This window comes from Oryctolagus cuniculus, chromosome 3 (assembly GCF_051225735.1).
Source record: "Oryctolagus cuniculus isolate XC-2025 breed Fujian yellow rabbit chromosome 3, ASM5122573v1, whole genome shotgun sequence".
In the NCBI taxonomy this organism is placed as follows: Eukaryota; Metazoa; Chordata; class Mammalia; order Lagomorpha; family Leporidae; genus Oryctolagus; species Oryctolagus cuniculus.
Window position 1 is genome coordinate 128,625,380 of NC_142869.1, and position 27,084 is coordinate 128,652,463.

The window sequence follows — 27,084 nt, forward strand, 5'->3', positions numbered from 1 at the left end:
GCTGGATCAGAAGTGGAACAGTGCGGACTTGAACTGGCACTCAAATGGGATACTGGTGTCTCAGGCAGTTTGTCTTGATGTGCCACCACACTGGCCCCTCACGGATGACACAGGGCAGCTCTAGAACTAACTGCCCCACTTAGAATTAGAAGTCCTGCTTAGCGTTTGTGCCAGCGCACACTCACCCTGTAGCAGACAGTGGATGCACCCTGGAGACATTTCTCAGAACAGGCTGCGAAGTGCCATTGAAGACCCTCTGCTTACCATGAGCATGCTCTTACATGATGGGAGCTGCCAGTGCCCGGGAAGGTGACCACCTTGGCCTTGAGGGTGATGCTGCTTTGTCCAGGACTGCAGAGTTTACAGAGCACTTTCTGATGTTCTCCTTGGAGTTACTCTCCTGGGCTGTATGTGCCCACTTTCCAGATGACAGAGAGGTGAAGTCAGTTTCGCCTGCCAAGCATGGGTCAGGCAGGCCTGGGGGTGGCTGAGCTTTGGGGGGAGGGGGAGGGTCTTCTGGAAGGGGAGTTTCCTTCTCTCTCACTGCTGCCTCCTGGCTTTGCTGCAGGCAGGAATCTAGGATGCAGCTCTGAGGTTTGGGGTGGGCCTGGGGGTGGTGGTGGAAGAATGGAGTGGTGGAAAACACCTCCTTAGGAGAAAAAAGAATCCCACATCCAGTTGCTCCCAACCCTCTGGGCCAGCGGTGACCCCAGGGAGGCAGATAAGAGCCCGGGGTGGAAAGTCCTGTCTTGCCTGCTCCTTGAACCAGCACAGAAGTGCAGCCCTAACTTCTGCTCCCAGAGAAGCCCCTCAGTCTCTGGGAATCTGGGTCTCCTCTGGTGAGAAGCCGATGAGTTTCATTGTGTGGGTTGCCTTGAGAAGTCAGCAGATAAATACAGTCTGGCAAGCAGTAAGTACCCAGTTGTGTTTTTCCTCTGCCTGATTATGTCAGTGACACTGAATTTAAGGAATGAGGCAAAGGATTAGTGACTCTGTTATCTTTTCTCCATCTCTGAAGCCTTCTTTCCAGATTAATTTTTAGCCTGAAGTTGTGAGTGTAAACTGAATAAGCCAATGACTCTGAAGTATGTTACTGTTTTTTTCAATGCTTTCTTATTTCCTCCCCCCATAAGTACAAAAGTAGAGCGTGCTTATTATATTTTTTTTATTTATTTTTTATTTTTATTTTTTATTTTTTGACAGGCAGAGTGGACAGTGAGAGAGAGAGAGACAGAGAGAAAGGTCTTCCTTTTGCCGTTGGTTCACCCTCCAATGGCCGCCGCGGCCGGCGCGCTGCGGCCGGCGCACCGCGCTGATCCGATGGCAGGAGCCAGGAGCCAGGTGCTTTTCCTGGTCTCCCATGGGGTGCAGGGCCCAAGCACCTGGGCCATCCTCCACTGCACTCCCTGGCCACAGCAGAGAGCTGGCCTGGAAGAGGGGCAACCGGGACAGAATCCGGCGCCCCAACCGGGACTAGAACCCGGTGTGCCGGCGCCGCTAGGCGGAGGATTAGCCTAGTGAGCCGCGGCGCCGGTGAGCGTGCTTATTATAAAACAGAGGGCATTTGGTATAGTGGTTAAGGTGTCACTTGGCACATCTGTGTCTCACATTGGTGAGCCTGGGTTCAAGTTTGGCTCTGCTCTAGCTCCCTGCTAATGTACACCTGGGAGGCAGCCAGCGATGGCTCAAGAAGTTGGGTCCCTACCACCCACATGGGAGACCTGGATTGAGTTCTTGGCTCCTGGGTTTGGCTTGGCCCAGCCTAAGCTGTTATAAGCATTTGGGGAATGAATCAGTGGAATTTGGGATACAGGTATCCCAACCAGCAACTTAACCCCTGTGTCACATACCTACAATGATTTTTTAAAAATTTTTTAAGATTTTATTTATTTTTATTTTTAAAGATTTATTTATTTGTTTATTTGAAAGGTGGTATTATAGAGAGGCAGAGGCAGAGGCAAAAAGAGAGAGGTCTTCCATCCACTTGTTCACTTCCCAGATGGCTGGAATGGCTGGAGCTGCGCTGATCCGAAGCCAGGAGCCAGGAGCTTCTTCCTGGTCTCCCATGCGGGTACAGCAGCCCAAGGATCTGGGACATCTTCTGCTGCTTTCTCAGGCCATAGCAGAGAGCTGGATCGGAAGTGGAGCAGCCAGGACTCGAACTGGTGCCCATATTGGATGCTGGCACAGCAGGTGGCAACTTTACCCGCTACGCCACAGCGCTGGCTCCTAAAATGTTTTTGATTTATTTTGTTTACTTGAAAGGCAGAGAGAGAAAGAGAAAGAGAAGGAGAAAGAGAAAGGGACAGAGAAAGAGACAGAGAGAGAGAGAGAGAGAGAGAGAGAGAGAGAGAGATCTTCCATTTGCTGGGTCATGCTCCAAATAATTGTGGTGGTTGGGATGTAGCCAGGCCAAAGCTAGGAGCTTGAAACTCTATCTGGGCCTCCCATGTTGGTCACAGGGCCATCTTCTGCTTTTCCAGGTGCGTTAGCAGGGAGCTGAATCCAAAGTGGAGTAGCTGGAACTCAAACCTGTACTGCCTTATGGGATGCTGGTGTTGCAAGCAGCGGCTTAACCCACTACACCACAGTGCTGTCTCCTACTTATTCTTTTTCATAATAGAACATTTTTTAAAAAAAGATTTATTTACTTATTTGAAAGGCAGAGTTACAGAGAGGCAGAGGCAGAGAGAGAGAGAGAGAAAGAAAGAAAGAGAGATATGTCTCCCATCCACTGGTTCGCTCCCAGATGGCTGCAATGGCCAGAGCTGTGCTCCCCAAATGACTGCTGTCTTCCCATGTGCACATTCAGATCAACAGCTGATCTGAAGCCAGGAGTTTCCTCTGGGTCTCCCACGTGGGTCCAGGGGCCCAAGGACTTAGGCCATCTTCTACTGCTTTCCCAGGCCATAGTAGAGAGCTGGATTGGAAGTGGAGTGGTCAGGACTTGAACTGGTGCCCACGTGGGATGCCCACTATGCTACAGTGCCGGCCTTCCCTCTTTGTTATTTTTAAAATCAATCTGTGTGTATTGAAATGAGAATACATTTAATATTGGTCATGTCAAAATTCAGTTAGTTTAAAATTTATTACTTATTTGAGAGAGGGGAGAGCTAGAGAGAGTACCTTCATCTGCTGGTTCACTCTTCAAATGCCCACAATGGCCAGGGCTGACCCAGGGCTGACCCAGGGCTGACCCAGGGCTGACCCAGGGCTGACACTGGGAGCCAGGAACTCAATCTCAGTCTCTCAGGTGGGTGGACGGAACCCACTTAACTAGAGCCATCACTGCTACCTTACAGGGTCTGCATTAGCAGGAAGCAGGAGTCAGGAGCCAGAGTCAGAGCTGGATACCAAGCTCAGACACTGACATGCGGCATGGATGTCTAAGCCGCTTCCTCAATTATGTTTAATAATGGACCAATTAATTAAAATATAGTACACATTCTAGTTCCAGAGGATACAGTGACCTGGAGATGATACATTTTACAGGATTGATTAAAAGCATCTATATTCTGGAAATACACTGAAGGAAAAAGAGCTAGCCAAAAGATTTTCTACCCAGAAGGAAGTGCCTCATGATACCCACAGCCACTCAGAGTCCTGGCAGAAGCCCTCACGGCTGCAGCTGCCTGCAGGGGAGCCAGTCCTCTGGTGTCCAAACTGTGTGTAAAGATTTGCCAGACAGGGGCCGGCGCTGTGGCGTAGCAGATGAAGCTGGTGCCTGCAGCGCCAGCATCCCATATGGGCACCAGTTCCAGTCTCAGCTGCTCCACTTTCAATGCAGCTCCCTGCTAACATGCCTGGGAAAGGAACAGAGGATGGCCCAAGTACTTGGTCCCTTGCACCTGAGTGGGGGACTTGGAAGAAGCTCCTGGCTTTGGATTGGCTCAGCTCCAGCTGTTGGCAGCCATTTGAGGATTGAATCACAGATGGAAGACCTTTCTCTCTCTCTTTCTCGCTCTCTGTAACTCTGCCTTTCAAATAAATAAATAAATCTTTTTTTAAAAAATTAAAAAACAGGCCGGTGCTGCGGCTCAATAGGCTAATCCTCCGCCTTGCGGCGCTGGCACACCGGGTTCCAGTCCCAGTCAGGGCGCCGGATTCTGTCCCGGTTGCCCCTCTTCCAGGCCAGCTCTCTGCTGTGGCCAGGGAGTGCAGTGGAGGATGGCCCAAGTGCTTGGGCCCTGCACCCCATGGAAGACCAGGATAAGTACTTGGCTCCTGCCTTCGGATCAGCATGGTGTGCCGGCCGTGGTGGCCATTGGAGGGTGAACCAACGGCAAAAGGAAGACCTTTCTCTCTGTCTCTCTCTCTCACTATCTACTCTGCCTGTCAAAAAAAAAAAAAAAAAAAAAATTAAAAAACAGTAGACAGATCTCCCCCTGTCACTGGAGAAGCAGTAGACCACCTGCACCAAGAACAGCTGAGCAAGCCCCTAAGGTTTCATCTCATAGCTGGATGGTATCCTGTCTGGATCAGCAGACATGGTTGCTCAGAGATGCATCAAACTCAGATAGGGGTGGGTGACATGGCACAGTGTATTAAGCTGCCACTTGGGACATCTGAGCGCCTGGTTTGAGTCCTGCTCCCCACTCCCAGCTCGCTGCTAATGCACCTGGCAATGGAAGATGGCCCAAGTACTTGGGTTTCTGCCACCCTTGTTGGGGATCTGGAAGGAATCCCTGGCTCCTGGCTTCAGCCTAGCCCAACCCTGGGTGTTGCACTGTCGCAGGCACTTCGGGAGTGAGCCAGTGGATGGAAGATTCTCTGCCTCTCCCACTTTCTTTCTCTCTCTCTCTGCCACTCTGTCTTTCAAATGAATACATGGATCTTAAAAAACAAGCTCAGCTAACTCCAAGTGACTGCACCTGCCCACAAGTGTTTCACCCCACACCAGGAAGGTCCCTGGCAAGCAGGATGGACTATCAGTGGGGCAGGGGAGGGCGCCAGGTTTAATGAGCTTTACTCTGGCCACTGTCCAGATAGGGTTACGACTTCTATGGCACATCATATTTAAGGGCTGGGTACCTTCTTTCTGATAACGTTGGCCTTTTTTTTTTTTTTTTCTTTCATGGGTGTTTGGAGGGCAGGTGAGTAGAGAGGAAGATCAGGAAGACCCATTTTTCTCTTTGTAGATGGGCTCCTAAGCTTATTTGCAGTGTGGATAGAATTCTGCCTGGAGAAAGTATGCAGAATCTCTGCTCTGAATGAGGGAGGTGATTGCCATGTGTTTTGTTCTAAGGGTGCTCCTCTACCTAAGTAACTGCCATGGTTTGTTTCACAAGAGAAGAAAGGAAGCCCGGAGTCAGGATGGAATGTTTTTTGAGCCCTGCAACAGACTAGGGGCCCGGGGCCCTGGGCTGGATGGCTTTGGAGTCTATAGAGGACTAATGCTTCTCCATGGTATCAGGAACCAGCATTCCTACCTTATCTTTTTCAGGACTGTGTATCCCTTTGACAGGTCCCTGTGGGTTACTCCCGGAAATGAGCTCATTGCCTGGTTGGGGGCTGGGTTGGACACCCGGACCCCTTCCCGATGCCTACTTGCTCCTCCCTATATCTTTCACAGGAGTGCCCACTGGGTACCTTAAGGGGCAGGTCTCATGCAGCCTCCTTTGGTCGGTGGGGAAGCTGGGGTCTGAGGGTGGAATAGGCTTGGGGGTCTGTGTGATGCATTCCTGATGGGCTCTGGGTGTGCAGTCCTGTCCTCCTTCCAGGGTGGCTTCAGGGTGGCATGTGCTGGGGCTTGGGCATCAGTGGCCCCCATCAGCGGTTCCTCCTGTCTGCGGGCAGGGATGTCCTCCTGGAGCAGACAGTGAACAGGAAGTCGTGGGTATGCTGAGTTTCATGTTCAGCTCGGCATCAAGGGAGCCTTGGCCACCGCTGCGCTTCTTTCCATGGACCATGAAGGGAAACGTGGGCCCTGCCCCGGCTTGGCTCTGTTTTGCACCTGGAGGACCCCTGGCGCTCAGCCGGGTGCTCCGTGTGGAGACACATTTGTGCTGTTCTTGGCCTTCCCCGACCATTCTCCCTGCCTGTGACCACGAGAGAGGCTGTCTGGGCTGTGAGAGGTGTCTGGTTCCTGGATGCGGAGGGGGGACCACACCTGCCCCAGGAATTCATGGAGTGGATGAGAGCAATTCCTGAAGTATCAGGGCTGCAGGGAGCCAGAGATAGCATCTCTGAGACCTTGCTACCTGGCGTCGATCGCCATCACCCGAGAGCTTCCTCGACACGCAGAGTCTTGGGGCTTCTGTAGGTCAGCTCAGTCAGAACTGGCAGCCCGCCAGCTGATGAGGACGGTATTCAGGTTTGAGATGCACTGGCCTGGCTGTTCCACCCCAGCCTGCCATTTCATGGGTGGGCAAACTGAGGTCCGCGGGGGCTTATATGACATGCTCCGGAACACCGAGCTGTACTTCAGTCTCTCCTTTCAAATGCACTTTTTTTTTTTAAAAAAAGAAAAACTTTATTGGAATATAATTCACATACAATTCATCCATTTAAAATATGTAATTCAATTTTTTTACTATATTCAACTATGTATACTAAACCTCTACCATAATTACTTTTAGAATATTTTTGTCCTTTTAGAAGAAACAGCACAGGGTTGGCACTATGGCACAGTGGTTTAAGCTGCCACCCGGGGTGGGGGTATCCCAGATGGGCACCGATTTGAGTCCTGGCTGCTCCACGTTCAATCCAGCTTCCTGCTGATGTGCTGGGGAAAGCACCAGAGGATGACCCAAGTGCTTGAGTCCCTGCACCCATGTGTGAGACCTGGATTAAGCTGCTGCTGAGCGAGCCATGGTTTGGCCCTTGCCCCTGGGATCAGTACATGAGTGGAGAGCATGTGACTGCCTTCAGCCCAGCCCCAGGTCTTCCATAACAGGCTGCAGCGTGACAGGCAGCAGGGCTGGATGGAAGGTGCCCAGTGAGTCACAATTCTGACCTGACCGTAGAGATCGGATTTTCTACTCCTTATTGTTGTCCTTGGTCCCACTAACTTGTAGAGCCGTTTTTTTCCCCCCACAGTTTCAAAATGTATTGCTTTGTAGGCTGACTCCTTTATGTGGTTCAGAATTCCAGGGGTACCACTGGGCTTATGATATGTCTCCCTCCCACCTCTGCCCCAGGCACCGGGTGCCCCCCGCAGGGGCAGCTGACGCCATCCGTCCACTGCCCTAGTGCATGTTCACGCACACACAGCGGAGATTCATGCTTCTTCCATAGCCTTGAACACACAAATGGCAGTACGGTTTGCATTTGAGACTTTGAATCAGATCACCCTCTAAAGCAGTGGTTCCCGCTCACCTGAGCTCCACACGCTTGCCTGACCCTGCCTTGTCAGCCTGATGAGTCGTTTCTAATATATACAGAGAACAGCAGCACTTAGTTTTTCTTTGCATTTATTTGATTGCTTTGGCATTGTTGTGAGTAAAATAGAGCATCTTTTCATCTGTGTTTTTATGCTCTTTTTATTTCTTTTTCCTAAAAACTAGTAGTTTATACCTGTTGCCTGCTTTTCCTTGGGACTTTTACTTACAGAGCCGCAAGAATCATTCTGGTGGGTTGAACTGAGTGCGTTTGCCATTGTGTAAATCAAAACGAGGTTGGTTGTCTGTGGTTTCGTATTCATTTGAATAGCTTCAGGAGTCAGTTCAGCAGCATGGCTGGATACAAGTTCAGTATGCAAGCCAGTGAATGTCTGACATACCAGTAATAACCAAGTATACAATGGGAAAAAGATGCCGTTTATAATACTTAGAGTAAGTCGGGCAAGTTTTAAAAAACCTTGCATGGGCCCAGGGGCCCTGGGATGGATGTCGGTCAGCCCTTGACCTGCAGAATCCATCTCCCCTGTGTGCACTGGCTGAAGTTCTGGGGTGGACTTGGAGGGCCGGGGTATTTTCTTGGGAGAGTAGAATTATTTTAGGCTTAAAGAAAAGTGTCAGAAATAGTACCCAGAGTTCCTGGTGCCTTTTACTCAGCTTCCCAAAAAGTTAACTTCTTAGGTCAGCATGGGACACTTGATGAAGCCAGGAAATCAGAGACATAATTCTGATCACTCTACTGTAGTCTTTATGTGAACTGCACCAGTTTCTCCACCGCTGTCTGTTGTCTGTTCAGCATCCCAACGGGGTCACCCTGTAGCATGGTGGCCCTGTTTCCCAAGTCTCCTCCGTGTTGTCTGTCTTCCGTGACCCCAGGGCTCCCTGCTGTGAAGTCACAGTTTTTATTCTTCTTCCTTTTTTTTTTCCTTCAAAATGATTTATTTGAAGGACAGAATTGGAGAGAGAGAGAGAGAGAGAGACAGAGAGACAGAGAGAGAGAGATCTTCCATCCGCTGTTTCACTCTGGGACAGGCCACAGCTGGGAGCCAGGAACTCCGTCTGGATCTCCCATAGGGGTGGCAGGGGCCCAGGTACTCACTGCCTTCCCAGATGCACTGGGGACCTGGATCAGAAGTGGAGCAGGTAGGACTCAAACCTGTGCTCACTGTGCCACAGCGCCAGCCCCCCAATTCTTCCTCCGTAATTAATGTCACGGAGCTGGGGAGGTTGTTGGAGACCAGGCTGATCTCTTGACTTTCCTCCAACTTTTCCAGCTAATTCAGTATCCATTGGTGGATCTTGTCTGCATCAATTACTACTGTGTTGTTTGTCTAGGGGTCAGTTTCTATTAATTGTGCTGTTTCTGCATTTGTAACTAGAATGCTGTGATAGAAAGTGAGCTTTCACTGGGGATTTATTTTATTACTGTATCACCATAGGCTCGTGGGTATTTATTTTACTCTGTGGGTTAAAATTCAGTATTGTTTTTATTTATTCTGTTGCTCAGATTGTGCCCGCTATGGCCATGATGGGTCCCTGTGCTGTTTTAATGTGCCTTCTTTTTTTTTTTTTGATGAGTCCTTTCTCATTTTTTATTCTGTAAGATGCTTAAGGCTTTTCCTGTGTTTTCCTGGCCCCAGCCCTGTAAACAGTCCCTTCTCTAAGGAGTCTCTGGGGCATGATTTATTTATTTATTTGTACATACGTGTGCGTGTGCGTGTGCGTGCACACACACACACAGTGCACGTATTTACTGGGGATCTGTGGTGTGCCTGCCTAGTCCATCACATTCCCGAGTGGCCGCAGGAAGGTGAAGTGCCCTGCCCAAGGTCGCCCAGGTGGTCATCAGGACCAGGATGTGGACCTGGGGCTGGTGAGCCTTTTCCCCACCCCACACTGTCTTGTATGCAAGCTCTATGTTCCCACAGACCTTTGCATACCTTCGCGCAGATGCGAGTGGCAGGCCACATGTGCTGGGCACAGTGCGCAGTGTTGTCCGCCATCATTGCTGGGCTGTTGGCATCCAGCCCTCCTTTCTCTGGGGGCAGTGATGGCCACCATTATGTTTTATGTGGCATTAATTACCCCAGCCAGGAACTGCTGGGAGTAAACAACCTGTAAATCTTGGCTGGCCTGGGCAATTGCCTCTGTTCTTGGGAACACGGTGATCCGGGCAGGAGGCCCTGCGCTGGGTTCTGCCCCCTGGGCAGAGCCACTCTGGCTTGTCCATGCTGCTCTACGAGGGTGCCAGGTGGGCTGCGGCTGCGGGGAGGCCAGCTGGGGTGGGCGCAGTGGGGCCCTGGCTAAGGCAGCTGGGCGGCTGGTCCCTGGTGGTGTGCTTGCCTTTGGCGGGCCTTGTTGTGTATGGAGCTATTGTGGGCTCAGAGGCGTCTGTGTAGCACCTAGCACACTGAGAGGCTCAGCGTGGGGCTCAGCAGGAAGAGCCCATTCTCCCCGTTTGGACGTGGTGAGTGCGGCTGGAGGTTCGTCTTCTCATCTCATCCTCAGTTCTGCAGAGAACTTTCTGCAGGTGTTGAGAGTGAGGTGCAGTGGGACCTGGAATGGGGGAGGGTTTCAGCTCAGCCCCTGCGTGTCTTACCCAGGCACTGCTCCCTGCCCCCTCTTGTCCTGGGACCCACTGTAGGCTGCTGAGTCTGCCACTGCAGCGTGATCTTCCTGGGCCTTAGTGTTCTCATCTCAGAAATGGGCATGTTCACCAACCTGTGGGCTCTTCAGGTGGTGTCCTGGAGAGACTCTGGCTTGCAGACACCTCAGCCTGTCTGGTGAGGTCTCTGTGTGTTCTGTTAATAGGCTGTCTTCCCCAGTGCTCACCTGTCTGATCGGCTCTTGGGTGCCAGCCTGACACTGTCATTGTAGACACATCTTATGGGCTTGGGTTGGGTTGAGGCACTTTGTTCTCTTTGCTTTGTTTTGTTTGTTTCTTCAAAATCACAGGAAATATATTCCTAAGTTTCTTTATTCTTTTTAAATTTATTTTAAAATTTTAATTTTATTAATGTAAAGAGAGCAATTTTCAATTTCATGTCTTTAATAGGTATGGTTCTTTTTTAGTTTAGAGCCAATGCTGAAGATGTATATAATTTAAAAGAGAATGTGCCTTTCTACTCACTGCTAAATTCACATATATTAGCCTCACAAATATAGGGGTATGGGTATAACTTACTTTATGTTATTCAGCTACTTTTTGTTTCCTGTGTGTATGTATGGTGGATGGTCTTTCATGTCTACAGTATATGTAGGTCTGCCTAATTTTTTGTAATCTTAACTTTTTTCTTAAAAGATGTATTTTTATTTATTTGAAAGGATTACAGAGAGAGAGAGAGAGAGAGAGAGAGAGAGAGAGAGAAGAGAGGTCTTCCATCCTTCGGTTCACTCCTGCAACAGCCAGAGATGCACCGATCCAAAGCCAGGAGCCAGGAGCTTCCTCCGAGTCTCGCACATGTGTGTAGGGGCCCAAGAACTTTGGCCATTTTCCACTACTTTCCCAGGCCATAGCAGAGAGCTGGATGGGAAGTGGAGCAGCTGGGACTTGAACCAGCACCCATGTGGGATGCCGGGACTGCAGGTGGCAGCTTTACCTACTACGTCACAGTGCCAGCCCAGACCTCTGTAATCTAATTTTTAATTCAAAGAAACTTTAAATTTAAAACTGAAGGATTGGAAAGATTGCACTTTTGTATATTCTTTGCCTGATTTTTGGTGTTATGTCACATTTGCTTAGTCTCTATTTTATTCATGTGTAGTAGTATAGTAGAATATGTGAATGAAATACATATAACTGAGCCGGCGCCGTGGCTCAATAGGCTAATCCTCCACCTTGCGGCGCCGGCACACCGGGTTCTAGTCCCAGTCGGGGTGCCGGATTCTGTCCCGGTTGCCCCTCTTCCAGGCCAGCTCTCTGCTATGGCCAGGGAGTGCAGTGGAGGATGGCCCAGGTGCTTGGGCCCTGCACCCCATGGGAGACCAGGAAAAGCACCTGGCTCCTGGCTCCTGCCATCGGATCAGCGCGGTGCGCCGGCTGCAGCGGCGGCCATTGGAGGGTGAACCAACGGCAAAGGAAGACCTTTCTCTCTGTCTCTCTCTCTCACTGTCCACTCTGCCTGTCAAAAAAAAAAAAAAAAAAAAAAAGAAATACATATAACTGTATCTATCTTTGTAGAGATCCTGCATCTGTAGTTATCTCTGCATCCATGCATACAGAAAGCTGTGGCTATGCAGATATAGATACCTCTATTGTGTACATTTTTTCCTTCTTGATTCATTTAGAGTTGTAGGCAGCCTGGTCTTTTATTCCTAAACATTTGTGTGCATTTCCTGTGCACAAGGACTTTTTTTAATGTAACCATAATTCCATTACCAAATTTGGGGAATTTAGCATCACTGTGATATGATTACGTGTCATAGGGCCATGGGGCAGTTCTGAGAATGTCTTGGTGGCAGATCTGATTCCAGATCCTGCAAGGTAGGGGTCTTTCCCAACACTGACATTTCTCAAGAGACCAAGCCCCGTGATTGTTTCCCGGAGTGGGTTTGCTGATGTGTCCTCGAGATTAGAGTCAGCTGTGCCCTTTGGGCAGGAATAGGAAGGAAGTGACACGGGGTCCTTCTCCATGCCCCACATCAGGAGGCACAAGATGCCGACTTGGACCCTTGGTAGAGGTGTGTGCCTTGTCTGCTCTGACTGTGTGGTATTCTGCAGTTGTGTGGTAGTGTGACTGTGACCATGTGGTTTATTTCCAGTGTTTAGCCATCACACCACTGCTGCAATGAAGAGCCCTGTGCAAATATTTTTAGGCATGCATGCTGGTGATACTGCAGATGAGGGTCCAGGGATAGCTGACTCGTAGTCTGTGTGCATTTTTAATATTGGTTGATTCTGTCCAAATGCCCACTAGGCTGTGACCTGTGACCTCCTATCTCCAGCAGGTGAAGGGGAGGGCCCGTTCATAGGGATGTTAGCAGTCTGTTAACACTTTGCTAGCCTAGTGAGTGATCAGGCATTTTGCTATTTTTGTTTGGCATCATTGAGGTTGAACATCTTTTCACCCTCTTCTTGGCTGGGCTGACTACTTCCAGCTCTCTTATTTGCTTTAGGGATTTTTTTTTTTAAATGACTTATTTATTTGAAAAGCAGAGAGAAAGAGAGAGAGATTGAGGGAGAGAGATCAATCTTCTGTCTGCTGATTCACTCCTCAAATGGCCACAACAGCCAGGTCTGGGCCAGGCCAAAACCAGGATTCAGGAACTCCATCTGGGTCTCAGATGCATTAGTAGGAAGTGGAGTAGATGAGACTTGAGCCAGGTTCCCTGATGTGGGATGCCTGTGTCACAAGCAGCGCCACAATGCAGGCCCCTGCTGTAGGGAATTTCATAGCAGATTCTGCCACTGTTAGTTACAAGTCTGTCACGGACCAGTGTTCTCCAAGGGGCTGAGGCTGGCGGAGCCTGGTTGGAGGAACCGGGATTACCTGCTCCAGAGAGTTTGCAGCTTGGAAGAGGAGTTACAGCTTGACCTCAGGCCGGAGGCCTCGCGGGGACAGGCCAAGCTGCAGAATGCGGAGGAAAGAAAAAGCAGCAGAAGAAAAATTATGAAAACTCGAGATTCATTTGTTTATTTGAAAGGCAGAGTGTTAAAGGAGAGACACAGAGACAGAGGTGGTCCATCTGCTGGTTCACTCCCCAAATAGCCTTAACAGCTGCGGCTGGGCCGGGTGGAAGTCGGGAGTTCTAGCTGGTCTCCCATGTGGGTGGCAGGGACTCAGGTACTTGATCCATCACCTGTTCTAAAGCTTCATTGACACACAGCTGGTTCGTTCCTTATGTCTGTGGCTCTTTGTTCACCCCATGGCAAGGAGTTGCAACAAAGGGTTATGTTTCCCAAAGCTGAGGATACATTCTATCTAGTGCTTTCAGGGAAAAGTGCTGAGTCTGGGCGAAAAGATGCTTGCATGTTGCATGGGGAAAGAGGAAGCAAAGCTTTGTTGAGTGCCTGCCTGGGACCAGGCCCACGACTGAGTGCTGGACTGTGTTTCTTAGTCTCCTACCACACCCTGCCCACTGCTCCCTTGTGGGGGAGCTGGTGGGTGAGCCAGGGATGCAGCCAGGCACAGCCCTGAGGTTGGGCACAGCATGTTTTCCCGCCCACTCGTGCAGTTCCGATCCTCCGATCGATCCCTTCGTGCAAGGTCCAGCCATCTCTGTGCAGAGCAGAGTCCAGCTGAGGAGATTCCACCCCTCCCCAGGGCTGCCTGGACCCCCCAACCCCGGGGCCGGAGCTGGGGAATGAAAGCAGGATGGAGTCACTGGGGCTCAGCTGAACTGCAGGGTGGGGTGGTGGGTGGAGCCTTGACTGCCCCTCCCCAGCTCCTCCCCAGCTCCTCCCCAGCTCATGCCACTCCCAGGTCACCTTGGCTCCTGGAGCCGTATGGCAGCCACCTGCCAAGGGCTAGTTTACATCACAAAGTGACCTGGGGCTCCCTCCCTGCCAGCTTTAAAAGGCCTTTGCAGCCTTTACAGCAGAGGGCTAGGTTCCAAATTGCCCGGAAGCCTCTTTGGGCCCTGCACGCCCAGTCTGGTTCCTGTCTAGTGGAGGGTGGGAGCTTTCCTGGGCTGGCGGAAGACTTCCTGTGTACCACACTCTCTGCCCGGGGTGCACCTGCAGCCCTCCCACCAGCCCTGTGCCTGAGTGTCAGCACAGTGCATGTCAGCACAGCGCATGTCTGGAGCTGCAGACTCTGAGACTCCCAAAGGAGCCTAGATATCAAACCTGGGTGCTTAACCCAGTTGATATAATGTCTGCAATTACAATTACCGAGTTGATATAATGTCTACAATTATCATTATGACCTTCATCTCAAGGTGCAAGATGCACTTTAAAGTCAAAGACGAAGTGGCTTGATCAGGTTAGAGTGGGCTCATCATGGTGCAGTGGGCGTCTGATGTTGCCAAGTTGTGGGGTGTTGTGGGAGGTGAGTGAGGTTGCTGGTGTTAACCCCTGCGCTCACAGTGGAGTGAGCACAGGCGTGTGTGTGTGTGTGTGTGTGTGTGTGTATGTGTGTGTGAGTGAATGTGACAGAGAGACACAGAGACAGAGATTTCAGCATTGGTTTTAGTTTCTGATCTAAGAGAGCAGGTGTCCACATGCTCACTTTGGTTCCCAGCCTTGCTGGATTTGCTTCTGGCTCTAAATCTTTCTTACTCTGTTGCCTTTTTCTCCTACTGCAGAAGCATGTTCTCCTTCTGAAGCACATTCTTGGATTTTTTATGACCTGCTTATTGAACCATAAAAATGAGCAGTATTGTTTTGCATGTCTTCAAACAGTATACAGTGTACTTTTTTGTTTAATGCTATGGCTTTGGAATTTTCTTACTTGTAGGATTTTATTCTTTGTGTATATATTATATACACCACTTCATTGTTACTTTTGTTTGCTGGAAGTATCTTTTCTCAGTCTGGAGTTTTTCCTAACCTTGGATGTCTTTTATTCCAGAAGACAAATATTTTAACATGATTTTTCCTAAATGAATTGTGCATTTCTGTGTGTCTCATATTTTCTTTAAAAATGTTATAGTTTTGCTTTATTCATTTAGAATTTATTATGTATAGGGTTGAGGTAAGGTTTAATTTCTCTTTTCTATTTTGTTAATTTTTACATACCAGCTTTTTTAAAAAGGATTCATTCATTTATTTGAAAGGCAGGGAGAGAGAGAGAGAGATCCTCCATCTGCTGGTTCACTCCCCAAATGGCCACAAAGACCAGGGCTGGGCCAGGCCAAAACCAGGAGCCAGAAGCATCTTCTGAGTCTCCCAGGTGGTGGCAGGGATCCAAGCACTTGGGTCATCCTCTGCTGCTTTCCCAGGCATATTAGCAGGGAACTGGATTGGAAGTGGAGTCTATATGGGATACTGGTGTCACAGGCAGAGGTTTAACCTGCTGTGCCACAACCCCGGGCCCTAGGACTTGTTTTGCCATATGGATAACCAGTTATCCCACACTACTGAACATGTTTTTTTCTCACAGTCATATGTCATGTTTCCAAATGTATGAGTCTGGTTCACACTTCTTTTTTTTTTTTTTTTTTTTTTTCTTGAAGATTCTTTTATTCATTTGAAAGGCAGAGTTACAGAGAGAAAGGGAGAGAGAGATCTTCCATCTGCTGGTTCACCCCCTAGATGGGCGCAGTGGTCAGGCCAAACTAGGAGCTTCCTCCAAGGTCTCCCAGGTGCATTAGCAGGGAGATGGATAGGAAGTGGAGCAGCTGGGACTCAAACCAATAGCCTAACCTGCTGTGCCACAAGTCTGGTCTAAGAGCAGCTTTTGCTGCCATTTTCTTCCTTCCTTCCTTCCTTCCTTCCTTCCTTCCTTCCTTCCTTCCTTCCTTCCTTCCTTCCTTTCTACAGTGAGAGAGAGAGACAGAGAGCGAAGGCAGGACCCAGGTGCTTATCCTGGTCTCCCATGGGGTACAGGGCCCAAGCACTTGGGCCATCCTCCACTGCACTCCTGGGCCACAGCAGAGAGCTGGCCTGGAAGAGGGGCAACCGGGACAGAATCCGGCACCCTGACTGGGACTAGAACCTGGTGTGCTGGTGCCGCAGGTGGAGGATTAGCCTATTGAGCCACGGCGCCGGCCGCTGTCATTTTCTTTAGTGACTTTATTTTTTGTGCCTTCCAGACCGTTGTCTGAAATGTAGGCAACAAAGAAACCAAATCTTAACTTGGAAGGGTGCTGGGCCCCATGGGTCAGTGTGCCAACGGAAGCAGGAGAGCCAGGTGCAGGGGCAGGGGTCCTGTGCCCAGCACACTACCAGGTGGGATGTAGCAAAGAGTGTGGTAGGTTCTAGAAACAGACTTACATTCTCTGCAGCTGCTTGAGTGTCACCTGTCACCTGGTTGGGCCACCTAACTGGGCCTTTTGCTTCCTCCTGCCCCGGGGCAGGTGACTCCTGAGAGTCAGGTCAGTTCCTATCTAGTAGAGTTTGCCTCTTGCAAGCACGCAGGGGAAGGTGCGGGGGTTCTTGTGGTCCAGTGTGCTGGTGGAGGGGTGGCCTGCATCAGCATGTAGCTGTGGTGAAGCGCAGTGGGGCCCCTGGTGTGTGAGTTGGGTGGGGGTGGGGAGGCCTGGGAAGTGCTCTGTTGAGGGAGGAGGCTGGCGGGCCGATGGTCCTGGGCCCAGGAGAAGCCCCATGAGGGGCCTGAAGGTCTGGCCTCCCAGCAGCTGCCCTGAGAACGCGCCCTGTGCGTGGCAGTCGATGGCTTGCGGTTTACCGAGTCCTGGTTGTCGAGCGTGGCTCCGTGGTGATTGGCGCCCAGAACCTCACTAAACTCATATACTGACCACTTGGGCCTCTGGTCAGCACCATCTACATTCCTCTTCAAGACACTGGAAGAACCAGTTGGGGTGCAAGAGGCCCTGGAGCCTGGGAGTGTGTCTTAAAGTCCGGCTTTGTCAGAAAGTCAAATGTGTCCATGAGTTCCATCGGGACAGGCCAGTGGGCCAGACGGGAGTCTGGGTTTGCTCCTCTTCCTTGTGATGGACGAGGCTCCCAGCACAGCCCCCTGAGCAGTCTTGTGCTGGAGGACCTCTGGGTCTGTCCGTGTTCCCCAACATCCTGCCCCGGGCGCCCCCTCCAGGAGCCATGCTGAGCTAGCTCTGGGACGCATGCACTGTTGTCACCGAGTGTCCCTAGGGTTGTGGTGCTGCTCAGCAGGTGTCTGGAATGAACGAGATTTAATTTTGTACTTTTTTTGTCCATTGAACTATTCAAGCAGGGGGAGTGGCACTCACTTCCTGTGGCTACAATGTGTTGACTTCAAACTCCAGAGGACAAGTCCCATGGTCCTGGAGCCAGACATCAGAAATCCAATGGGGGGCATGCTCCTAGGGGGTTTTGGTGTTTTCTCAAAAAACTACATAATGGCTAGCATGAGCTAGCTGTTCCTAGTTTGTTGTTTGTATGGCATTTTATGTTTATGCATGTACATAAAGTTTTTGTAGTTGAACACCTACCACCTCCCCCAATTGATTTGAGATTCAGAAGATTCTTCCTGATTGAGTGATAAGTCCTTGAAGTTCAAGTAAAACTTTGAAGGATTGGCTCTTTGAAAAACCGACCAATAAAAACTGTATATATTCTGTTGATATTGTGGACTCTAGGTACATTGTGGAATGGCTAAATTGAGCTGGTTAGCATACGCTGTACCTCACATGCATACTGTTTTTGGTGATGAGAAAACATCTATTCCCTTAGTGTAATTTCAAGAACACACTGTTAATAACAACAGTGCGTTATTATTAACCAGTGCTCATGTTGTAAAATAGTCTCTTGAACTTATTCTTCCTAATCAGCATCTCCCTCTTCTCCCTCCCTCACCACTAAGAAATTGGCTTTAAAAATACATATATATAAAGATTTTTTTAAAAAATTTGCTTTTGAAAAATCAGAGTGACAGAGAGACAGGGAGAAACAGAGAAGAGATTCACTCCCTAAATGGCTGCAATGCCTGGGGCTGGGCCAGGCAGAAGCCCGGGGCCAGGAACTCCATTCTGTTTCCCAAGTAGGTGGCAAGGGCACAAGCACCTGGCCATTTTCAGCTGCTTTCCCAGGTGCATTGGCAGGGAGTTGGATCAGAAGTGGAGCAGCTGGAACTTGAACTGGCATCCATATGGGATGCTGGCGCCACAGGCAGAGGCTTCACCTGCTATGCCACAGTGCTGGTCCAGTAACTTGCTTTGAAATTTGCTGTGAGGTGAGGATGTGCACACTGAAAAATTAGTTAATCTCCACATGTGATAAAATTTCACCAGCCTACACACACACACACACACACACACACAAACACATACACATACACTTGGGCTGTGTAGGGGGAGAGAGAACAGCCCAACAACCCCCAGGGAAATCTGAGCAAGGTCTGTGGTTTTATGAGCTGCTTTGTGCCAGGGTTGGTCTCCTGGTTCTGATGTCACCAGTGGGGGAATGCCAGAAAAAGGGGGCTCAGGAACTTTCTGTACGATTTTTGAAACTTTCTGTGAATCTGTAAAATATTTGAAAAGCTAATCTTACTCACAGATACCTAATGTTCAGTAATTCTCTTATTGTAAAATATCCTTTACCGATTTGCAACATATGCCAGGGTGTTTTAGAATTGTAGTTTAACATTGACTTGGGAAAAGTTGACATAATTTGTATTTATTTGCACACTCTTCGTGTCTTATGACATGGTGCCTCCTGTTTATTCAAGCTGTATTTTACAGTTTTCTTCGGGTTATTCATAGATACTTTTAAAGGTTTTTATTTTTCATATTATGCGTGGGTTTTTTTTCCATTTATATTCTTTTTTTGTTTTGTTTTTGTTTTTGACAGGCAGAGTGGACAGTGAGAGAGAGAGACAGAGAGAAAGGTCTACCTTTTGCCGTTGGTTCACCCTCCAATGGCCGCTGCGGCTGGCGCACCGCGCTGATCCGAAGGCAGGAGCCAGGTGCTTCTCCTGGTCTCCCATGGGGTGCAGGGCCCAAGCACTTGGGCCATCCTCCACTGCACTCCTGGGCCACAGCAGAGAGCTGGCCTGGAAGAGGGGCAACCAGGACAGAATCCGGCGCCCCAACCGGGACTAGAACCTGGTGTGCCGGTGCCGCAAGGTGGAGGATTAGCCTGTTGAGCCGCGGCGCCAGCTCCATTTATATTCTTTAACCAGTTTGCACTGGTTATATCTCACTGAACAAAAATCCCCACACCCTTTCAAATACATGACATTCTTTTAACTGGTGAAATGCTTTCGTTCTGCCATTAGAGACAATGTTTAACAGCCTCTCCATTCCTTCCAACTTGCTCTCAGGAAGGGTATGGTCAGTGTTTTACTCCAAGCAGGGGTGAGGGGCAGCGGTAAAGATATGTGAAGCCGTGTTCTGTCACTTTAGGGCTTTTTTTTTTTTTTTTTTGGGATTCTGTCCCAGGGAAGATTGCATGGTACATGGCCTGAGCTGGGGCTGGATGGACTTGGGGACCAGTCCACAGACGTGAACTTTCTTCTCTGCTTTGCTACTCTGGGTCTTGGGGCCTGGGCAGGCACAGGGGCTGTTGAGAAGGCTGCTAATCTGATGGAGTCCCTCGTCTGCAAATAGTCAAATAGAGAGTGTATCCTTCACCTCCTCCAGGTCAATCTTATGAAATTCGACTGCTGGAGAATCGGAAGCTGGGAGATTTTCAAGATCTGAACACAAAATACGTCAAGGTGAGCCTCAAGGGCTGCTCCAGCACCCTCAGTGTGTGTGGGTGGGTGATGCTGGTTGGGGCTGAGTGTCTGGGGTTGGGGCAGGAGGGCTGGGGGCCTCAGGAGTGGCTGAGGGGTGGGGGAGGTGGAGGGAGAGGCAACATCCATCAGCTCAGCCTGGTCTGTGAGCTGCGGCTCTGTCCCCGGCACTGGAGCACATTGCGGGGCGGGGCTTGGGCAGCCCGGCCACGCACACAGCCCGTGGCTCAGGCTGGTGGGCTCCCAGGCAGACTCTCCTCCCTGAACTTCTCTGTGCCTTGGGTCACTCCCCCGACTGGCGCAAAGGGTTTATATGGAGGTCAGAAGTGCAGGTAGGGCCCTTAGCAGCCCTGGAAGACCCGGCGGTGGCTGTGACTGCTTCCTCTCGCGTGTATTCTCGGGATCCTGAGGAGGGGCCCTGCAGGTGGGGGGAGGTTTGCCTAGGCACAGGAGGGGTGGCAGCTTCCTCCTGAGCTGCCCTCGGCCCCCCACCCAACTGTGCCCCACCGGCCTCCCTCCCCAGAGCATCATCCGCGTAGTTTTCCACGACCGCCGGCTGCAGTACACAGAGCACCAGCAGCTGGAGGGCTGGCGCTGGAGCCGGCCGGGAGACCGCATCCTGGACATTGGTGAGTCTCCCTGGGCTGGGCCCCTCTGCTTTCAGAGCCCTCCTGCCCTGCGGACGCCTTGGGCACTCACGGAGGTGACCCCAGGCTCCTCCTGGCCCTGATGAGGGATGTGGCCTTTTTCAGAAGTGAAAGTCTTGTACAATGCAAAGGCCTGCCTTCAGGGAGCTCTGATAAGGCTCAAATTGGAAAAGATTTTGACACTTGAAGAAGGGAAGGGGGGCCACCATGACAGGTACCACTGGGGGCCCTGGGGCTGCCCCCAGCCTTTGGGGAGTCAGGGAGTAGAGTGTGTACCCACAGCCCCAGGGACCACCTGCAGGCAGACTTCCTGCAGCCAAACAAAGTGGGACGGAAGACCAGGAGGCTCAGGGCGACTGCTGTCAGGCTTTCTGACACATGGGTTGTGCAGAACTTCGTGTTCCCGCTTGTGGCGTTTCAAGTCGTGGTGACGGCTCGTGGCCCTGCAGCGAGGGGCCTTCCCTGCGTGCGGGCAGAGGCTGACACTTGCGCTTTTGTGTGTGTGTGTGCGCAGATATCCCACTGTCTGTTGGTATCTTGGACCCCAGGGCCAGCCCAACCCAGCTGAACGCAGTCGAGTTTTTGTGGGACCCTGCAAAGAGGGCTTCAGCGTTCATTCAGGTGAGCAGGAGGGGTCGGGCTCTGTCCTCCCTTTGGGTCCAGCTTGTGGTTTCTCCAAAGCTACCCACTGGAGGGCCTGGCTGGGCCCCTGTTCTGGAGAGGGAGAATCCAGTAGCCTCGCTCCAGGTCACAGAGCTCGTGGGTTATGAGGGCTGGGGAAAAGGTTTGGAGTGTCATTTAAGATGAAAACAACAACAACAACAACAAAAACCAGTGTTTCCCAGCATCAATAAGTTAAAAGCAAACATGTTTTCTATTATAATTTCTATTGTTGAATGACTTATTTCATTATCCAGCACCTGCTCTTACATACCTCAGTAAGGTGGAAGTGGGCAAGGGCATGGCCTTGGCCTTGTGAAGGCCAGGGCCTTGTCTAGTCTCTCACTTGCTGTGGGTCCTTGAGCAGTTTCTTTCTCCTCTGGAACCCTTAGCTTCCCCACCTTACAAGTCTGACTACCAGTGGAAAGCCATTAGCATAGTGCCCAATCCACAGTCACTATTCAGTGAAATTTTTTTAACATTAATTTTATTTGAAAATTATTACAATGTTATTGTATTCTTACAATAACAAAATATATTATAATAGTATTATTGTATATAACAATAAATACACAGAGGCCTTAGAAGTTTGTGGGAAACTGGGAATTAAAGTATAATATACATTTTCTATTAGCATTTAAAAAATTACTTATTTATTTGAAAGGGTTACAGAAAGAGAGGGAGAGAGGGAGAGAGAGAGAAAGAGAGAGATCTCCCATCTGTTGGTTCACTCCCCAGATGGCTTCCAGCAGCCAGGTCTGGGCCAGCCTTAAGCCAACAACCAGGAGCTTCTTCCGGGTCTTGCACGTGGGTGCAGGGGCCCAAAGACGTGGGACATCTTCTGCTGCTTTTCCCATGCCATTAGCAGGGAGCTGGATCAGAAATGGAGCAGCAGAGACTTGAACTGCTGCCCATAGGGGATGCCAGCATTCCGGGTGGTGGCTTCAACCTCTGTGCCACAGCGCCAGCCTCTCTATTAACTTTTAGAAGTCTTCGTGTGTATTAAAGGACTTCTGTGTAGCAAGTACAGGTTGTACATCCCGAATCTAAAAATCTCTTAGCTGAATACTTCTTCAAAAGCTGGAACTTCGAGCAAGATGAAGCTCAGAAAGTTTTGGATTTTGCAGCATTTGGGCTTTAGGATTTTTGGATTTTAAGGATGTTCAACTGGTGAAGCTTATACAGATACTCCCCAAAGTCCGAAATCTAAGATACTCTGGTCCCCAGCATTTTGGATAAGGGATGGTCAACCCAGACTTCCCAGAAATATAGAAACCATTCTAACCTTCTGGTTGTGCTTGACACCAGGATGCTAGAGAGTGCCTGGGGTGTGTTGTGGTCCCTGCTCTGAAGTCTGTAGGATTTTCCAGGGGAGAGGTTTCTGGGTGAGGAGGCACTGTGGGGAGCCAGTCAGCCTGGCCTCCATGTACAGGAACGGAGGTGGGAGGTGTGTCTTTTGTGTGCAGGGGAACTGGGAGCCGTTGTGCTGATGGAGTGCGTGAGGTGTTGGGAAATCAAGGGAGTCAGGGGCAGATCTGCAATGCTGAGGCAGAAAAGGAGTCCCCCATGTGGAGCGAAGCCCTTGGGAGCCCCGCCCCACCTTGTACCGCTCACTTTGCTGCCTACTCTACCTCCACCTCCCAGGTGCACTGTATCAGCACGGAGTTCACCCCGCGGAAGCACGGGGGTGAGAAGGGTGTGCCTTTCCGGGTGCAGATTGACACGTTTAAGCAGAATGAGAATGGGGAGTACACGGAGCACTTGCACTCAGCCAGCTGCCAGATCAAGGTGTTCAAGGTAGGAGGGCCTGAGGTGGTCCCAGGAGGCTGACCCTGGCACTTCCTCCCAGAGTCCCAGCCAGGGCTGCACATGGGGGCACAAGGGGCTGCCCTTGTCCCTGTCTCACCTGTGGCATCTGCTCAGCTTTTGTCAGAAGTGTCGAGACCCCTGAATGTCAGGCCAGGATGGTTGGACTAGTCATCTTCAGATGTTTTATTTTTCTGTGCACTTGGTGGTTGCTCACAGGTGCTCACACCTGCATCCCCTTAAGCTTGCCTGGAGGCCAGGAGCCTCTCCTGTTTCCCTCTGCAGTGGCTGCCTCTTGGAGAAAGGCACTTTTTTTTTGGGGGGGGGGTACCTGCACATTCCTTTCTCTCCTTGCTCCCTGCAGTCGTCTGTCACTGGCTTTCATCTCATCAGTCTGGACTGATTGTTTCCTGAAGATGGTGGTCAGCTCTCTGACTTGCTTCCCCTCATGGTTTCAGGGAAATGCAGGGCTGGAGCAGAGCTACTGTCATTCCCCAGCCAGGAGGGCAGCCTGAGCAGACCCACAGTCTCGTCCCCTGCAGGCCTGACCAGCCCCATCACCTTGGGCGGCTCCAGCAGCTGTCTGAGGACAGGGAGCAGGGCCTCCCCTGCCCCCACCCCCACCCCTCGGCAGGAATTGAACTGATCAGCAGCTCTGGTGCCTGTCCTGGCATCCCCTTCATACACATTCAGATGAACTTGGAACCTGCCAGCAAAGTCCCATCTGCTGGGGCTGGAGTCGCTTCAGACAGGGGGCTCATTAATGAGAAAGCTGGGTCAGTGTTGATCTTCCTTAGCGCAGGTGGGAGACCAGTGAATGCCCACAGGTAGGGCTGTAAGCCCGGTGGCTGAGTGGCTGATCACTGTGGTATCCCATAGACAGGTGGCCTCTGAAGACAGGACTGTGCCACTGCCCTGTCTGTAGCATCTTCTGCAGAGCTTGGTGCCCAGGGAGCACTTGCCAGGGATTTTGATGAATGTGCCCGTCAGAGCAGGTGTGGGAGTGGCAGAGTCTGCTCAGGAGACCACATCTCCCGTCTCCCATTTCATCCACGGTGATAGCATGAGGCCTGTGGGCAAAGGAGTTGCAGCCCTGGCCAGGATCTCTCTGGATGGCACCACCCTGCTCTGTGATGCTGGCTCAGTGGGAGGGAGAAGGGGTGGCACAAGCTAGTACCTGTCACTGATCCTTCAGAAACCCGCTTAGGGATCATGAAGTCTTCCAGGAAGTCGACCCCTCCACCGTATTTTTGTCTGTTGCTGCTGCAGCAAATCTGCAGTCAGTGGCGTAAAACCCTGTGCATTCCTTTCCTCCCAGTCACTGCGCTAAAGATCCCAGCAGATCTGTATCTCTTCCCAGAGCTCGAGGGAAGAGTCTGGTTCCCTGTTTTCTGGCTCCTTCAGGCCACTGCATTCCTTGGCTTGGGGTCCCTTCACTCCATCCTCACAGCCTGCAAAAGTAGGCATCACCCTGACCGGCTCTTCCTTCCTCTCCTGTGATCCCATGGGGCCCACATGGCCCCATGGGGCTGCTCCCCCGGCTCTGTTTTCTGCATCTCCAGGGCCTGCCAGGCTTCACAGCCTCACCCCAGCAGTGCCCTGGGGAAAGGCCTTAGCATCTCCTGCAGAGACAGAACTGGCTCCCTGAGAGGCCACCTGCCTCCACTCACAGAAGGGATGATCGAGGTGTGCTGAAGCCAGGCTGGGCAGAGCCCACCTGTCCGTCAGCCCTGCCACCCCAGGGCTGGGAATCCTGGCTGGTTAGAGTCCTTGAAGTTGGGAAGACAAGGCTTGAGAATATGGCCAACACATCACAGCCTGTGGGGGTAAACCAGACTCCTCCCAGCAGCTGCTGTGGACCCCCACCCCTCCACCCCAACCCCATCACTCCCCGTCGGGCACCCCAGCAATTCCTTGTGATTCTCTGTGGTTCTGGCGTTGGCCCTGGTCTTTTCCAAGCTTCTCCCAGGGAGCAGCCTGGTGGTGGTGGTGAGGGGTCCATAGCAGACTGAGTCTCCCAGGGTGGGGCAGAGAGTCAGGCAGGAGGGCAGGCCCTGTGTTGAGGGTGGGAGGTGAGAGGCTGCCTACCCTTCTGGGCCTTGGCATGGGGTGGGATTATGCAGGCCCAGGGTCATCTTCCAGGAGCCACCTTGGCCTTCTGTGTGCTAATGGGTCTTTCTGTGCTTGCAGCCAAAGGGAGCTGACCGCAAGCAGAAGACTGACCGGGAGAAGATGGAGAAGAGGACTGCCCAAGAGAAGGAGAAGTACCAGCCATCCTACGAGACCACTATCCTCACAGAGGTGCGCCGACGCGCCAGGCAGAGCCCCGGAGCCTTGTGCCGGGAGCAAGTCTTTCAGCTTAGATCCCTGGGAAACTCCATTCAGTCATGGTGTGTTGCCTGCTATGGCCTGGTGCCAGGGGAGGTGTCTCAGAGCTCTCTGCTGCATTGGAGTGAATGCATTTGCACTTTCCAAAGTTAGGCCATTTGTGTTTGTATGGTCACAGGTTCAAAATTGAACAGGTACAGGCAGCCTGTGACCAAAAGTCTCCCCCAAGTTGTCCGGCTCTGGGCAACCTGTGTCTGGTCTGATGCTGTCTGCACGTGCAGCCAGTTCATGCGTGTGTTTGCTGCATGCCTGCCTTTCTGTGTAACAGTCTGCACAGACACACGGCTCTGCACCTGCTCTTGTCAGCTGCTGGCTCGTCTGGAGCCTGTTCACCACCCCTGCATAAAACGCTTTCCAGCGCCTCCCTCGGCTGTGCAGCGTTCATGTCAGATGGCCCCTTAGTGGGCATGGGGTTGTTGGCAGGCTCTGCTGTTTCAGGCTGTGGTGCCAGGAGCAGCTCTGCATGAGGAGGGCCTCACGTCGGGGGGCTGCCTGGTGTGTAATGGGTGAGTCAGAGGCTGTAGGCACCGGCGTTTCCTTTTTTTTTTTTTTTTTAAGATTTATTTTTATTTATTTGAAAGAGTTAGAGAAAAAGAGAGAGAGAGAGAGAGAGACAGAGAGTGGTCTTTTATCTGCTGGTTCACTCCTCAATTGGCTGTAAAGGCTGGAGCTGAGTCCATCCGAAGCCAGGAGCCAGGAGCTTCCTCTGGGTTCCCCATGTGGGTGCAGGGGTCCAAGGACTTGGACCATCAACTGCTGCTTTCCCAGGCTCATTTGTTTGGAGCTGGATTGCAAGTGGAGCAGCCAGTATTTGAACCGGCCCCCATACGGGATGCTGGTGCTGCAGGCCAGGGCTTTAACCCACTGTGCCACAGCGCCGGCCCCGCCGGCTGTTTTTTTGATGCAATAGATGTCAGAATGCATTTCTTTTTCACCCTGACACCTGTGCTGGCCTGCTGCAGCAGCATAACGCCCAGGGTGCTTCTGAGGTCCTGAATGTCATAGGCTCCTCTGCTTCCTGTTGTGGGTCAGAGCCAGCATCTCCTCTTCTACTGGGCTCTTTTTTTTTTTTACTTATTTATCTTATTTGACAGGCTAAGAGCGAGAGAAGGAGAAACAGAGACAGAGACAGAGACATGCATGCAGACAGCCTGGGAGCCAGGCTGGGAGCCAGGAACTCAATCCAGGTCTCCCACATGAGTGGCAGGAACCCTGTCACCTGGACCATCACCTGCTGCCTCCCAGGCTGTGCATGGGCAGGAGGCCAGAGCTGGAAGTGGAGCTGGGCCTCTAACTCAGACTCTGTGATATGGGATGTGGGCATCCCACTCTAGCACCTTCATTGCTAGGCCAGATCCTGCTCTGGGTTCAGATTTTTTTGGAACAACTCTTACTCACTTTGTTTTGCAATTGGAACATCCAATTGGTGTTGGCCATGGTGGGGTTAAGGCTGTGTTAGGTGAGCATGAAAGAGAAGGGTGGCCTGATCCTGTCCTGGCTAAGAGCAGCAACGTGGATGCGTGTGCACCTGTGTGTGTGTGTGCGCACATGTGTAAATAGCCACACGCAGGGGAGTCTTTGCAGTAAAATGGTAGAAGAGCTCACGTTGTGACTCACACATGTGTGTCCTGGAACTTCACCTGGCTGAGGGTAGTGGTGGCTGAGGACCTCAGTGGGGAACAGCCCCGCCCTGCCCTTGTCTGGCTGGAGAGCAGCAGATGCAAGGACCACATTGTAAGGACTGGAACTCAGACCAGTTTCTTTCCATGCCTGTTCCATGCCTGTGCTGGCAGTGCAACCTGGGGTGTGTCACACACTGCCCTGCCCACCCTGGCGACACCACTCTCTCCCTTGATCTCTCTGCTCCTCCCCTGACTTCTGTAAGGGAGGAGAAGTACCAGTGAGCTCCCTCCACACAGTACAGGGTGTGTGTGTGTGTGTGTGTGTGTGTGTGTGTTTGTGTGTGTGTTGCAT

General features: G+C 51.2%; 1 protein-coding gene across 3 annotated transcripts in view; it reads left to right on the forward strand.

The window, feature by feature from the left end:
* The window catches only part of TFCP2L1 (transcription factor CP2 like 1), a 49,468-nt gene that overhangs the window by 8,109 nt on the left and 14,275 nt on the right, over nucleotides 1-27,084 (forward strand). For 2 of the 3 annotated variants that reach the window (XR_016231682.1, XM_051838603.3), the window contains exons 3-7: nucleotides 19,515-19,591; nucleotides 20,133-20,238; nucleotides 20,771-20,877; nucleotides 22,561-22,713; nucleotides 24,913-25,023. Coding sequence is in view for 2 of the 3 variants with exons in the window: in XM_051838603.3 (XP_051694563.1) it covers nucleotides 19,515-19,591; nucleotides 20,133-20,238; nucleotides 20,771-20,877; nucleotides 22,561-22,713; nucleotides 24,913-25,023 (554 nt within the window). In the remaining variant the exon portion in view is untranslated. Of the gene's footprint in view, nucleotides 1-19,514; nucleotides 19,592-20,132; nucleotides 20,239-20,770; nucleotides 20,878-22,560; nucleotides 22,714-24,912; nucleotides 25,024-27,084 lie in introns of those variants that run through there. The other variant, XM_089329387.1, reaches the window with a different exon arrangement.